Source organism: Sceloporus undulatus, chromosome 4 (genome assembly GCF_019175285.1).
Source record: "Sceloporus undulatus isolate JIND9_A2432 ecotype Alabama chromosome 4, SceUnd_v1.1, whole genome shotgun sequence".
NCBI classification, from domain to species: Eukaryota; Metazoa; Chordata; class Lepidosauria; order Squamata; family Phrynosomatidae; genus Sceloporus; species Sceloporus undulatus.
The window spans coordinates 50853395-50869289 of NC_056525.1; the positions used below are offsets into that span (position 1 = coordinate 50853395).

At 40.2% G+C, this 15895-nt stretch overlaps 1 protein-coding gene across 1 annotated transcript in view; it reads left to right on the top strand.

Annotated features, from left to right (window-relative positions):
* PPM1J (protein phosphatase, Mg2+/Mn2+ dependent 1J) overlaps positions 1 to 15678 on the top strand; it is a 75104-nt gene extending 59426 nt beyond the window's left edge. Inside the window, exons 5-10 of the mRNA XM_042464909.1 lie at positions 747 to 831; positions 7260 to 7378; positions 8427 to 8490; positions 10653 to 10760; positions 11869 to 12020; positions 13397 to 15678. Of these exons, the coding sequence (XP_042320843.1) occupies positions 747 to 831; positions 7260 to 7378; positions 8427 to 8490; positions 10653 to 10760; positions 11869 to 12020; positions 13397 to 13544 (676 nt within the window). The 3' untranslated portion in view covers positions 13545 to 15678. The remainder of the gene's footprint in view (positions 1 to 746; positions 832 to 7259; positions 7379 to 8426; positions 8491 to 10652; positions 10761 to 11868; positions 12021 to 13396) is intronic.
* Positions 15679 to 15895: the final 217 nt, after the last annotated feature.

A 15895-nucleotide genomic window follows, 5' to 3' on the forward strand; every position in this document is an offset into this window, starting at 1 on the left:
GTTGCAGTAAAAATGCTAGCACATCTTGTGGTGCCTAAAAGATTAATTTCAAAATTAACTAATCTCAGAACTCACTACATTAGATGCAATTTGCATGCTCTTTGTTTTAGAGGGAATTCTGGTAAGTGAGAAAAAAGATACTTAACATCTTTGCCTGTCAACATCAGTTTACCCTACCTGGCTTCAAATGCACAGAGCTTGGCATTGCAGCTTCCAGAATCCCTCAGCCAGTATGGCCAGATTCTGAGAGCTGGAGTTACCAAAAGAACTTTCCCAAGCTATGGTCCTTCCCATAGCAACTGCATGGGTAGTGAATAGTACTGGGAAGTCATGTGACAGGTTCAAATCTCCACTTGTTCAGGAGCTTTATTGAATGGCCCTGAGCTAGTCATTGTCTCTTGAATATTTCCTTAGAGGGATGCTTTGGCAATAAAATAAGGAGCTATTATAATCCACCCTGAGCTAAGGCAAGAAGAAATTGTAAATGAATCCAGCATTCAATCAAGTAGTTGTTCCACTGTGTCCTACACTGATCACTTGCCCAGTCCATGTATTTGTGCTACACTTTATACATGCACTTTCTCCCTTCCTTCATAGAGAATATCTTTCTGAGTAGAACATGGTCATGGACAAAATGGTTCTCATTTTGCCTTCTTCTGTATCTGCTGCTTGTCCTTCCTATACAATCTCTTTTCCTGCACTCTTTTGCTCTCTCTCTAATGCCATCATTCCATGTTTCATTGCAGGGCCATTGTCATCCGTAATGGGGAAATCATTCCAATGTCCCAGGAGTTTACTCCAGAGACAGAGAGGCAAAGGCTGCAGTTTTTAGTAAGAAAGAACCTTCTTCCTATCTGATGTATTTTTAGTTCACTTCCATCACCACTGCCAACCAGCCCAGCCAGGAACACAATCAAAAAGTGGCTTTCTGTATTATCAGATGTTCCTGATAGATAGAGGACAACTGCCGGGGGGACAGCTGACTAAAACACAGTTTACAAGGCAAATCTTAATGGGGAAATGCACAAACTAGTTTGACATGCCCAGAGGTACTGGGCTTCTTTTTTGAACAGCACACTCATGCAAGCTAAGTGGCAAACTGCTTTCAAAACTAGGGGGGGGAGTTTCAAAATCAGATTTTGAAATGGATGTTCTGCAGTACCAAGAAAAAAAAATCAACCTCACTAAGAACTTGGCTCTCATATTGCCACATATGTTTAAACGTGCATGTGTATATCCTAGCAGGCATCAAAGATAGTGTGTAGTAATAATTATGTTATAGTTGGGCAGCCAGAAAGCCAACATAGTGTAGTGGCTGAGTGCTAGTCTAGAGTTCTGGGAGACCAGGGTTCAAATCCCCACTCTGCCATGGAAACCTACTGGGTGAGCTTGGTCAAGTCACAATCTCTGTGCTTCAGAGGAAGGCAATGGCAAACCCCTTCTGAATAAATCTTGCCAGCCACCCCCCAACAAAACCCATCCCATGATAGGTTTGCCTTAGATCCTCCTTAACTTGAAAATGATGTGAAGGCACATAGCAAGAAGAACAATAGGCTTGCTTCACAGACTTCATAAATTAGAAACAGCTTGAAACCACACAACAACATAGTTGGACAGACAGACAGAGTTCTAACAATTCAGCTCACCAGTTACTCTCAGAATACTCAGAGAACCAGTTCAGAACATCAAGTAGTACTGCAAATATTGGAGAAATGAGTTAAATAAGTTTCTTTATATGTTGAATATTCTGGGCAAACTATAGGGACAGGAATCAAGCACATTTAAATGAGTATGCCAAGCTAAAACAAAAAATGAATAGGGCAGCTTGGCTATACCGCAGTTTGTCCACCTAATTCCTTTTTATGGGTTTTACAGTAAGCCTAAAGTTGCAGCAGATTCAGTAGGCCATATAGATTTCATTTCATCCTTCCACATTTCTGGTTGTATTGATGGAAGTGTAACAGAGAGAAGGGGGCACAATGTCTAGGGGTGATGCTGATTGTGTGGATGCAAATAATGTACGGTATATCTTTTTAAAAATGTGATTATATTTTGTAAAGTACACAAGAAGGACGCTATCAGGATCAGGATCCTGGGGGATGGAAGAATGCAATTCTTTCCTACTTCCCATTGTCTCAAAGGAAATTTACACCTACTCCCCAAAGGAGGCTTCCCCATCATGCAAATAGCACAAGAGGAGACCAGTTTTTGGGTGGAACCATGGCAAGGGAAATAGGCTATCCTTCTCCATCCCAGAGTATTTGATGCTGCTTGAACTCTCCACAGTGTCTTTTTCCGTTTAAAAAAAAGAATGTCAAATGCATTCACTACATTAAGGTTTCTTCTAGTATGGACCAATATATCTGGCAATGCTGGGTTTCTGCTAACAGCCTATTATATTTTAATTATTTTTAGAATGTGAAGGAGAGACATAATCCAAGAGAATGATGGGTTGGAGAGAGGATGGATGGGAGAAAACCCTCCATAGTGCCTCGTTTCTCAACTATTCATTTACTATAGGTTGCCTTGAAAATTGCTTTCAGCTCTATAATTTAAAAGGCTACAAGGATGAGACTGCATGTTACAAAAGGCATATTTTAATCCTCCAACAGCCACATCTTGAAGGGAAAAGCAGCTTAGAGAGGGAGGCTGTATGAAGCAAAGAGGTGGCAGAGGAACAGGTTGCTGAGCCCTTTCTCCATTCACAGATTGGACCTTGCTTTTTTCCCAGGGATTTCAGACTTGTGAGAGCCAGCATAGGAGTTTATCACACATGAGGCATCCCGTGCAGAAACAGGATTTAAAATGGGATTTGACCCCCCCCTCCCCCCCAAAAAAAACCCCTAAGAGGACACACAAAAGTGCAATTGATTTTCAGATACATTGGGGTTAATGCAACATTAACCCAGCTAGAAAGTCAACAAAACACAGTTCTTTTTACTTTCGGGATTTTCCAGAAGTAAAAAGAATTGCGTTTTGTCTATTTTCTAGGCGGATTAATATTGCATTAATACACCTTAACAGTGACATCGTCTGAAAATCAATTGCACTTTCTACTTTCTTTTCTACTTTCTGTCTGGGTTAACCCAGATGTTGTCTGATAATAAATCCACTTTTGTGGGGAGTTTTCACTTTTAATCCCATTTTTGCATGGGATTCCTCCTGTGTGATTAACTCCATAGTACTGTATAGTGATTTGCATGTTGGACAAGGACCCTGGGTAACCAGAGTCTGAATCTCTGTTCAGTCATAAATGATCTTGCGAATTTAACACACACTCATCAGAGAGGAAAGCAATGGCAAATCTCCTCTGAATAAATCTTGCCAAGAAAACCCTAGAACAGAGTCACCATAGATCAGGAACATAAGAGCAATAGTAAATTTCAGACTCATGTTTGTAAGACAGACACCCTTTCTAATATTTTTCATCATTGTTCCACTTCGATCTTAAGGTGATCCTATGAATGAGAGAACTCCATCACTTTATCATCAACTGCCCTGTTCAGGTCTTGCAGACTCAGGGCCATGACTTATTAGGCTGAGTTTACCCATGTGGAATGTGGCCTTCCTCTTTTCCTACTTTCTTCCACTTTGCTAAGCTTTACTGTCTTTTCTTCTCATGATATGGCCAAAGTAGGACAGTCTCAGTTTAGTCATCTTGGCTTCTAGGGAGAGTTCAGATTTGATTTGCTCTAGGGCCCATTTATTTGTCTTTTTAGCAGTGCACAGTATCCACAGAACTCTTCTCTGGCACCACATCTCAGATGAGTGAACTGAAACTTTATTGTTAAAAGTTATATGTAGTCACAATTCCATATACTAAAAGGTTCATCTTCATATGATTCTTCCTCAGATGAATCTATCCTTTCATTTCCTCTATATAGTTCTTCCATCTTCTTGTGTTTTTTTTTTCTTGGTCATGTAATGCATCTGCCTGCTGGTTGGAGAGTATTCCCACTCTTGGTTTAAATTCTCCTTGGATTTCCCAGGCCTTGTGGAAGAGGTCTCTTGTTCTTCCTTTTATGTTGTTGCCCTCAGCTTCTCTGCATTGATTATTACAATAGCTCTCCTTGTCCCTGTGCACAAGTTGTTAAACTGTTGCATTCAGGGTTCATGCTCTATTTTTGTCCCCCTTTACTTCTCATCTGTCTTTAACTGCTTCAGTTGCTTACTCCCACAGTTGCTTTTCCACAGAACAGAGTGGGCTACTGCATCAGGTCTGTGGGCCAATTTTCTGCCTCTGGGATCTTCCAGAGACTATGTGGGCTGTCCAGAATGCTTAAAAAAAAACCCACCCCAAAGCCCCAAATCTGACAGGAAATCCACTTCTGGTTTTGAAAAACATATTGTTTTTAATGTCAAAGCAGCATGCAACTTATTTAAAGGTGAATTGCCTCACCTGAAGCTCCTAAGGGGAACAATTCACCTTTTTGTCTTTCACTAGAGAAAGGGTGGTTTGAGCACTGAATGCCACCCTTTTTAACATAAGTTCTGCTCTAAAGCAGCAGAAAAAGTTAAAAAAAAAAAAGCCTTTGAGTCACAGTGTGAGAGAAAATCTTGAATGCAAGAAAGCAATGGTGCTTGTTGCTGGCCCATGCTCAAAGTGTAACTCATTGGCAAAACACCAGGTGAAAACCTATCTGCTGTTCTATATCCAAACAGTGTCCTCTCTGCCTTGGAAGGGAGGAAATTGCATTGAGTAACAGATCCTCTCCATCTGGCTGTGATAATGAAACTGAGCACTGAGAAAACCAATCATGCACTTCCCCCGTCTTCTTGAGTGGTTTGCTTTGAGCCAAAACCTTTTATAGCTTAAGCCCTTTGCTGTAGGAAGTGCTAAAGTGATGACGGTTTACTCTGTGCAGTTTGAGATACTGCTCTTAAATATGCACCTGTATGTTTATCTTTTTTTCATCAGTGCTTTCCCCCCATAAAACAAAAAGCACATGGACTGGACCATCATTCACTTCCTTGCATTGCTCTTCAGGTCCTACCTTTATTAGGATGTGCACTTAAAATTATGCAATGTGGATTAAGTAATATAAACAGAAATTGTTGTACATGGGGGGGGGGGTTTTAAAAGGAATAAAAATATAAAATGTGTCATCCTCTCCGAGCATGTGTCTAGGACCACACTTTTTTCTTTTGGCTCTGGAACTCATTTTTCTGAGGTTTATCAGGTTGTTGAATGTAGGCATTTCCTTCTAGGCTTGCCTTCCAAGCTCCTTTGCTAAGGGTTTGCCTGGTGAGTAATTGTCTCTCTTTAGAACACTGACAAGTCATGGGAAACAGAGCCAGCTCTGAAAATTAAAACATGCTTGGAGAACAAGGCCAAGAAGACATAGTCTCTTCCTTTAGCAAGGTGAAATAATCCACAGACCTTAAACTTACCTTTGAAATATAGTACTTCAATTTCTTGTACCTGTGTGTGTGTTTGTATGAGAGGGTAGAGGCAGAGAGGAAGAATGGCCATTGTGTTTATGGTGGCCAGGTCAGGACTGTTCCAGGACCTGAGATATTGAAGCCAAATCCTGAGACCTAGGGATAACTCCTTATGATGTGAAGGGCATCATAATGGTGATATAAGATTAATGTCAATGAGGGCAGCCCTGGTGATGTCATTAAGCATGACATATTAAACATTAGCCACAGTTTCACAGAGTATATCATTCAAATAAACACCAAGCCAAATGAGGAAAAATACATACACTTTTCAAGGCCATGCTCTTGCCATGAGATTCTTTCCCCTTGCTCTGAGCACTGGAGAAGAGCATCCAGACCTAAGAAGGCTAATAGCGGTACTTTCATTAAAATTAGGATGCATTCTTTAAACAAAGTATAGCATCTAGACTGAGATACTGGAGTGTTAACACCCCTGTGCAAAACTTTGCACACAGACACATGCATGTCCTTGCACACACATTACTTTTCCTAAAGTGTTCATTTCCCTAAAATGTCTCATACTTGTTCAGAGTTCATCCAGACAGGTCAATGCTTCTGGTAAATATTCAGTATTCTGCAATAAGTATTTCCACATTTCATACCTTGCATCATTTTATAATGGTTGTTCCTTTTCCCACATCCAGTCATGCACTAAATTACTGGTGTTCATCCACTCTTTTTTCCTGCTTGAGATGTGGTTAATCGGGGCAGTTTTCTTCCCTTCTTGTCATCCTTTTATGAATTCAGCACCTCTTTCATACTCCTCTTCCAATATCCTTGCTGCTATTTTTTTTTACAATATTTTTACAGTTGTGATGCAAATGTATCATAGTGGTAAAGTGCTATATCAGTTTAGCACTATATTTGTAGAAAGTCAGGGGAATGGGGAAAGAGAAGAAAGTGAATGCAGTACAGAGGAGATGTTTAACATGATAGCCAGAAAGGTAATGAGAGAAGGAAAGGCAGAGGAAAATGTCCATGATGAAGGTCACACATCCAATTCAATACATCATCAGTGCTAGACTGCTGACAACTACAGGACAATACAGATGTGGAAATGTACACCTATCTGTAGGAGAAACATCTGGAACAGAGGGGGCGGAATCTTCTGTCCTGGGTTTTAAAAGTCACAGCTAGTCCTGGAAATTCACAAGAAATGGCAGTATATCATATGGATATTTTTTAAAAAAAATCCCACAGGTATAACACCAAATCCCAATAACCAAAAACCAGCTTTCATGGGAGACTTAGACTTCTTGGTTCATGTTTTAGGTAGCAGCTGTATGTAGCATGCTAGCAATTGTCTCCACTTGCTAAAACGAAGAAGTGCTGAAATAGCTGAGTAAAAAATGAGATAAGATGTGTTTTGGGAAACTCACAGAGACATAGTGCACAGGGACATGGTACATAGACATATCTTTTGGTAGTTCAAGGATAGACAACTGTGGAAAGCTGGGGGAAGCACTAGTCATTCCCTAGGAGACTTTGGAGGACACACACATACACTGTACTTGCTCTTGCAAAAAAAAAAAAAAATCTCCCAAACACACTCTCAGGAATGCGGGAGGATTCTCACCATGTTTAGAGGTTTTCATGGTCCATTTTTGAACTTAGAATCTTAGCATTGGTCCAAATAGGCAATTGTATTCCTTCTGTCTTGCCTTTAATATTTGTATCTGCTCAATTGTTTTGGAAATGCCTCTATCCAGTGCTTCCTTTATGATGGACTTTTAGAGCATGTGGCTTGGTTTTGTGTTATTGTGGTGAAGAAGATCCAGGCAGTTCTTGTGGCTAAGTTAGCTCTCTTCCTCTCATAGGGCTTTTTGAGACCTGAACTACTGGGGAATGAGTTTACTCATCTTGAGTTCCCTCGAAGGATCCAACAGAAGGAACTGGGAAAGAAGATGTTGTACAGGGACCAAAACATGATTGGCTGGTAATTCTTGTTATTTTATCTAGAATACATTGATTATCCTAATCAGTCAGGAATGCAAGCTGAAGAAACCAGTAGATGTTCTCATGCCAGCCTGTTACATCATCTTCATCTGTTCAGTGGGCATACAAAAAGCTATTTTCTCCCCACATTAAGACTGGAGACAGATGACATTTATCTAAGAGAGCTGGCAGCAGCATGACAGAAACATTATTGTCTAGAGTGAGGTTACACTCGTCCCATTATTGCCTTTACTAAATAGGTTGTATGGTCCTTCAAAAATCCTGTTTGATCAAAAATAACATGGGGAGAAAATAGGTCTGTGTATACATATGTGTGTGCACATGCATACAAGGGGAAATCTTCTAGGTTTGGGGGAGGGACAGAAGGAAGACCAGGATCTATTGATATTGATATAGGTCTAGGTGATTAGCAATTTTCTATAATAGAGTGACTCCCATTGATTATACTGTTTAAATAATAAAAGTAATAATAATAATAAAATAATAAAGTAATAAATATATAAATAAAGTAATAATAATTAAAAAATCAGAAATGTATTTTTGTATGGAAGGTTTGTGAATTCTATTCAGTTTGGCTCTCTGTATGTGTGTGTGCCTTCAAGTAGCCCCATGAACTTCATAGAGTTTTTTTCAGCAAGGAATACCCAGAGGTGGTTTGACAGCAGTGCAAAACAAAGCAAAATGGGCTCAGAATGTTTGATTTCAACATGTATTTCCAGCTGGTAAATGTTGGGTTTCTTGATGTTGTTGTTGTTGTTGTTTTTAAATGCAAAAGCCTTCTGGAGTCTGGTAATCCTTCAGTTCAGTTATGGTGAACTAGATTAGGTGCTCCTTGTAGTCACTGTAAATCAGAACCAACTTGAAGGCAAACAACACAGAGAGAGATTAGTTGCTGTCTGTTGTTGGTAACTGCTCTATCTTTTTGAAGCATCTAGTAGCTATCTAACATGTTTTGAGAAGATGGTGTTGAAAATGGTAACTTCCATCTGCACCCATAATGTTTTCTGTGTGTTTTGTTTTCTAACTAGGGCATATAAAAAGATAGAAGAAGAGGACCTGAAGTTTCCACTTATATATGGAGAGGGTAAAAAGGTGAATTACTGGGGATACATGGAAGTGTTTGAGAAACAGAGACCATTTTCAGGGAAAAGAGCAAATGTCAATTTGGAGCAGACATAACAATGAAATAGGAATGGAGAATACATGGCCATCTAGATATTGTTGACTGCAACTCCAATCAGCCCTAACCAGCACAGACTATGATCATAGAATCATAGAGTTGGAAGGGCCATCCAGTCCAAACCCCTGCCATGCAAAAATAAACAATCAAAGCACTCCCGACAGATGGCCATCCAGCCCCTTTTTAAAAACCTCCAAAGACAGAGACTCCACCACACTCTGAGGCAGCATATTCCACTCTTACTTTCAGGAACTTCTTCCTAATAATGATGGGTGACAGATGCTGCAGTGCTACAACAGCTAAAAAGACACACATTTGCCATCCCTGCAGTAAAGATCTGAGGTCCTTTCGCACTACACAGTTACAGCATTATGATTCCACTCTAAAAGCCATGGTTCCATCCTATGGAACCCTAGAATTTTCAGTTTTGTTAGGGGTACTTGTAATTCTTAGCAAGAGAGCTCTCTTTATTGCCAAATTGCAGATCCCAGGTTTTCTATGATGTTGCAGTGGATAGTTACAATGGGATCATAGCACTATAATTGTGTAACATGAAAGGGCCTCTGGATGTGAGCTGTTGGAATTTCGAGCAGACTTTTACTGAACGCAGCGATGCAGGCACTCCATAGTTATGTCTGAACATACCAATATGTCCAGAGCATGAACACATTTTTCTGCAGCAAAGTGTGATAACTACTGCATGATTGTTGTTGATAACGTTTATATATTAGTATGGAGAGTGGCAACTTTCAGCCCTAGAACTACATGGAGTCCCTGGCCTGATTTGAGAATCCAAGTCCCTAAAGATCCCTGGCAAGAATAATTTGTGCCTTATCATGCAGTCCATTGTTTAGGAAAGAAAATGCAAAGGAAGAGAGAGATGTTGGCAATATAGAAAGAATGGGGTAGCCTTGATGACTTTGTGCTTTGGCCCCATCCACTGTTTATTTTGGCCTCTTGTAATGCCCAGGGATGGACAAGCTCTTGGGGTCCCCAGGTCACACCAGCTCTTCCATATGTAACTAGGGTGCGTTACAGACCGCCGAGAAGCAGCGGTCTGCCACCGCCGCTGGTTGCAGCGTCTGGGAACCACAGCAGCCAAACGGTGCGGTTCCCGGACGCTGACAAGAAGGAGTGTGAAAATCGTGCTCCTTCTTGTGGCCTGGAAGAGATGCCGTGCGATGCTAGTCACGCATTCGCGGCATCACTTCTGCCACACGACGTGAAAATCGTGGCGGCCATGTGGAAGAGCTGCCGCCATTTGTTACGGACTCAGTCCGTAATAGGAGTAAGGGCATCTAGAAGAGACACCCCTTTTTCAAACTGGGACATCCTGAGGATGTCCAAAATGGCGGTCTGTAACCTGCCTAGAAGTGATTGAAAAGCCCCTTCCTTTAAGAAAAACAATCAGGTTTAGATAGTTAGATTTTATGAAACTGATTTCTACTATAGTAAGGTATAGGTGCATATCTCAGGATGAATTCTGCCCTTTCAAAGGAATATATCTTAAATTTTGGAGGCAAAAAAATTACTCTGGGGATGGGGGGAACAGAAATGACCTGGGAGGATAGATGTGCTCACCTGCCACATTACCTCAGCAAAATTTGGCCCTGAACAGAATAAAGGTATAAAATTCGCTCTTTCCTTTTTAATGATTTATGTTCTGAAGAGGTTTTAACTGTTTTGATAGCTTAATTATATTTTTAACTTTTGTAGCATGTGATTTTTTTTAGCTACAGACGGGCAGGAAGTGTCGTAACCACGCCAAAGCTTGGGTTCAGGAGCATCCAGTCCACACGGGGGCTGCCATGATGATGCAAGCACCACACAGAGTCTGCATGTTGCAGAGAGTGCCCTTTCCTGTTTGCGGTGCTGCAAAAAAGAAGCCGCTCTAGGCAGCTTCTTTTTGGCAGTGCGTCGGGGCAAAGATGGGTGACACAGAGCTGCCCATCTATCGAGCCCATTTGTCTAATCATTGATTAAGATGATGGGACTCTATTTCAGTTATAGAAATGTCCTTATTTGTTATTATATAATTAAAAGTGACACTTTTAAAACTTTATTTTTCTCCTAGGCTCGAATGATGGCAACTATTGGGGTAACCCGTGGCTTGGGAGATCATGATCTCAAGGTTTACAGCTCCAACATTCACATCAAACCTTTCCTATCCTGCATCCCAGAGGTGAGTACACCAGAATGGGTTTCTGGGTATACCTGTGCATTATGACTCATGGGTTTATAGTTAAATACTCTGCAGATCCTTAGGCTGCAAATTGTGAGATGGATTAAGGAATAAATCTCATACCTATCAATGAGAAAGCATATGTATCCTTGAATTCCAGGACCCAAGCATTGTACTACATTTTGAGTCTTAAAGGCTGAGATCCTATTTAAAACCAATAAAATATATCAGTGTGCCCCTAGCTTTCTCTCTCCTCCACCCCATGTTGCCAGACATGGAATGTCTTGGCAACTGAAATTTTAAAACTTGAAATGTTGATTTTTGGAAAGAGCTGTGTTGGTTGGGATAATAATAACAGTTGTAGTCAGAAACACCTGGAACTGACCTTGGGGGAAGCTGTTTTTGCACTATATTATGGGAAATATAGTGCAAAAATAGCTTGTCCAATGTCTGATATGGATGGCATAAAGCTGAGGGAAGAATAGTTTACAATATGAAGAGTCCCTTAGCTGAGTAATTCTCAAACTGATTCTCCAAATGTCAATATGCCCAATGCTCAGGGATTCTGGCAGCTGATATCTCAAAACATAAAGGACCAGAGTTTGAGAACCACTGTCTTTGCCAACCCCAAGTTACTTTTGGGGTGCAAGTGCTAAAAAGGCTACGTTTCCTTGAATCTTATGGTGCTCTTTTTTGTTATTTTGAATATATAACTTGCTTGATTCTTATGTGGCCCAAACAGGTTTTTCTCTTTTTTGAAAGTCTGCCTTTTGACCTTGCTTCATAAGATGCAAATAATGAAAGGCAGCGAGTTGCTTAAATATTAGATATGTTTCTGAGGCAGCTTCAAACTCTTGGTCCCCATACCATGTGCAGAGGATTCTGACCATGTGCAAAGGATTGTGGACAGATGCAGCTCCCATTTGTTCCCGGGAACAGAGAAGCTAAGAAACAGCAGAATCAGAAAAAGCAAAACATGTAGAGTTTGTTTAGTAGTGAGCATAGGACAAGGCAGTGGTAGAACTGAAGACTATTTTATCCATTTCAACAGCAAAGTTGATTTCTGCTGTGCATGATCTCCAAGGTTGCACCTCTTATTTTTCTACAGGTCTGCATATATGACCTCACACAGTATGAACACTGCCCTGATGATGTGCTAGTGCTGGGCACTGATGGCCTCTGGGATGTCACCAACAATCAAGAGGTAGCCAAAGTGGTATTTGATGTTCTTATGCGCTACGAGCCCAATGATCCCTGCAGGTGAGTTGCAAGGTTACTGATCTGACTGTTGGGAATGACATCAGAAAAGTCTGTGCTATACCATTGTTTGGCAGAGTCCTTCTATCCTAAGATAGGCAGGATCCATTGTAATTTTTTAGTATTATTTATTAAAGTTCATCTGCCCTCTACCTTAGTGGGTTATATCCAATGAAATCCTCTTAAAATCACCTTACTTACAGGCTGTCTTTGTTTTGATTACTCATCAGCAAATTTTTCATTTGTGAAGGGTTCTCCCCTGATCTTTTAATTTCTGAGGTTGCTTCATATTTCCTACTAGTGTGCTATAAGGGAAAACTAATGAATGAAGCAACAACTTTTTTTTAAAAAAAACTTTTTTAAAAAAAGTGAAAAGCACCTTCAGAATCCGCAGTTTTGAGAATGGAGGAAAGGTTTCTTAATCTTCAGCCAACTGTTTTCCTACTCAAATTTTTGCCCTGCCACTTTTCTCCACAGCATTTATCAGTTCTTCATCTGAAGCCTCTTGGCTGAAAAATGCTATTTGGGAATGGTCTATTAGAGTGAAATGACTAGCAAACAGAGTTAAGCATTCTCTCCCTCACTCCTTCCTTCAAAATGGTAGCCTCCCCCTGCTTTTTTTTAAAAAGCAAACAAAAGTAGTTTGTCATCTAATATTTGGAAGAAAAACACTTTTAAATTGTTCATTTTTAAAATCCCATGGGAATTTGTATTTCAGAATATGTGTAGTCATAATATGTATAGTCACAAAGAGCCTAAATACCCTGAAGGCACCAGATCTCATCTGATCTTGGAAACTATCAGTAAGCAGGGACAGCCTTGGTTAGTACTTGAATGGGAGGCTGTGAACAAATACCGGGTGCTGTAGAATACAATTCAGGAGATGAAAGTGGAAAAACCACCTCTGAGTACTCCTTGCCTAAGAAAACTGTCTGAAATTCATGGGGTCACATCAGTCAACAGGCACCATAAATGCACATACACACGCATATATTGTCAGGATGGAATTCGGAATGAAACCTAATTCTATAGCACAATACTGTATCACTCCTGTTTCTTTGACTGACATGACTTTCTCATGGTAGGTTACAGCCCATTTTTCTTAGCAGTGTACAAAAACTGTAGAATGGAAAAGCTACCTCTGTCTACTTCTTTCCTAGTGGCCAGGTTGGAAGATTTATCCCCAGTGGTAAATTTTCTAAACTCTGCTTTTCCCTTAATTCTTCACCATTAACTCTTCCACTCCAAACAATGAAGGAAATGGGATAATTGTTATAAACATGGTGTACACTTAACTGCATATTGAGATATCAGTGTACCCTAGTAATTTTGTGTGCAGTTGGCTTTCAGTTATGGCGAATGGCTTTCTTCCCCCTCAGGTACACCATGGTAGCCCAGGAATTGGTGATGAGATCCCGAGGTGTTCTGAAGGACCGCGGCTGGAGGCTGGCCAATGACAAGCTGGGGTCTGGTGATGATATCTCTGTTTTTGTTATTCCTCTGGGTGGACCAGGAAACTACACTTGACCCTCTAATCTCATGATACAGGATTCATGATATTGGATTGCAAAACAAACACAGGTCAACTGGGGGTTGTCAGTTCCCCTACTACTAGAACATTTGCACTCCCAGAGTCTTCTGAAGAGGATTAGAAAACTGTAGTACTGCAGCTTGAGCCCTGCTCTCTCTCCATCCAAGCTTGCTGTATCCCGCTGGGCAACAGGAGACACAGCCCTGGAACATGTGGTTATTAACATCAAGGATATCAAAGCAAAGCCATCTCTCTCAGGAAAGATCCTCGTCAACGCTAAGGACCTATAGGAAATCCCATGCTCCTAGATTTGCCTTTATATATGTGCTTTTGCCCTCCTTGTCCCACGAAAGGGACTAGGGCAGTGTCATTTTGTTACACTAGAATGGGGAAATTGGGTAAAAATATTGAAGCCAGTCTGATCCACTGCAGCATATTGTCATACAGGAATACTTCTGTCCCATGGTTACAAAGAGGCATTTGCTAGTTGCCAAGGACAACTCATCCTTCCTGATCAGAATAACAGTTGTGCCTACTTGTCTGGATATATTGCCTTGCCCCAGCCATCAGTCCTTCCTATAGATTGCTAAAGTAGCATCAAGTAAGTGCTGTGGATGAATTTATTACTAATCGTCAGGCAGCATGTACAGCTTTCACTCCAAACCACTCCCTGTGTAGTAAGGTGGATGCTGAATAAGCATTTGCTTATTATTTATTTATTTATTTATTTATTATGTTTGCAGGGATTTTTCACAATGTTGAACATTGCTGCAATTTAGTCAGCTGTGCTATTTTTATATACATATAAAGCTGCCTCCAAGCAGCAAAGGAAATATTTGAGAGATTTCAGCTATATCAAATATTACTGGAAACCCACCTTGAGCAAGTGGTGTGCAAAAATAAAACATAAAGGATTATTGCCTAGTTTAAACAGCTGGTCCTTAAATCATAAGATCTAAAAATCTATGCAGAGAGGAAAGGTGACACATTACATACATAGAAGACAGCTACCTCTAAAAAGGCAAAATTGTAATACAATCTATGTTCTTAGACTGATTACTTGATTTCTTCTGTGAAAAGTTACACACTTCTGTAATTAGAAGCCCAGAGCTCTGAATTCTCAGTTTGAAAATGGTGAAAATGTTCTTCAAAATAGTGACTGGGTAGGAAATTGACCCATTTTCCCCATATGTGGATTTAGTGTTCAACAAGCTGGAGTGTGTGCATTTTAAATTTGACCATTGCAGTATTTCTTGCAGTGAGCAACTGATAAGAGGTAGCTTTTAATATATATATATATATATATATATATATATATATGCATGCTTATTTAAAACTTCTATATAAAATCTAAGCACAGACTGAAGTTCTGCTCTGCAGAATTTTTGCTCAGGCCATAATCTCACATAAATTTACTTGGGATAAAGTCCTGTGTAGCTCAGCAGAATCTATTTGTAAGAACATATGTATCAGATTGCTCTATTAGTCTACAGTGCTATGCATTCTTTGAACTCAAGGGAGCTTCTGAATAAATAAGACTGCACTGTTAGACACTACTCTGTTATGCAAAAGCCAAGCCTGGAAGCTTGGATTCATCTGTGATTCTATGGTTCTATGATCTATTTGTTTGTAAGGTGCAAAGTTCTTGATACTTAAAATACCAAGACTGTGCCTGTTTAGCTGCAGTCATAAAGTAAAAACTGAGACTCTTGCTGGAAAACACTTTGATGTGTGTATATGAACCTACATTTAGGAAATTATTGATATTTATTATGCAGAGCCTGCAGCATGCCCCAGTGCATCATGAGCTTCGGATATAAAAAAGGATACTCTGTTAAGGTTAAACAAACAAGATTTACTTTATTATTATAAATAAATTCATCTAAAACAGAATAGAAAAATATCTATATTTGGTAAAATATTTCTAGATCTGACCCCTATGCATGTGGGTAAGGGGATGTACTAAAACAAATGACAGTACTTGCCCATAGGGAAACCATACTTCCTCATAGGGAAACACTAGAGGATACTGGCCCATGGGGATACATAGGAGGGAGCCCTGGTGGTGCAGTGGTTAAATGCCAGTACTGCAGCCACAAGTTTATGAGTTTGATCCCAGGGGTTCCAAGGTTGATAGCCTTCCATCCTTTCATATGTTGGTACAATGAGTATCCAGCTTGTTGGCGGCAATTGGCTTACAAATTGTAACCCACTTAGAGAGTGCTGAGTTCACTGATAAGTGGTATAGAAATGTACATGCTATTGCTATTGCTATAAGGAGGATACTTGCCCATAGAGAAACATTGGAAAATACTTGCTCATGGTGAAACCCAGGAGAATACATGCC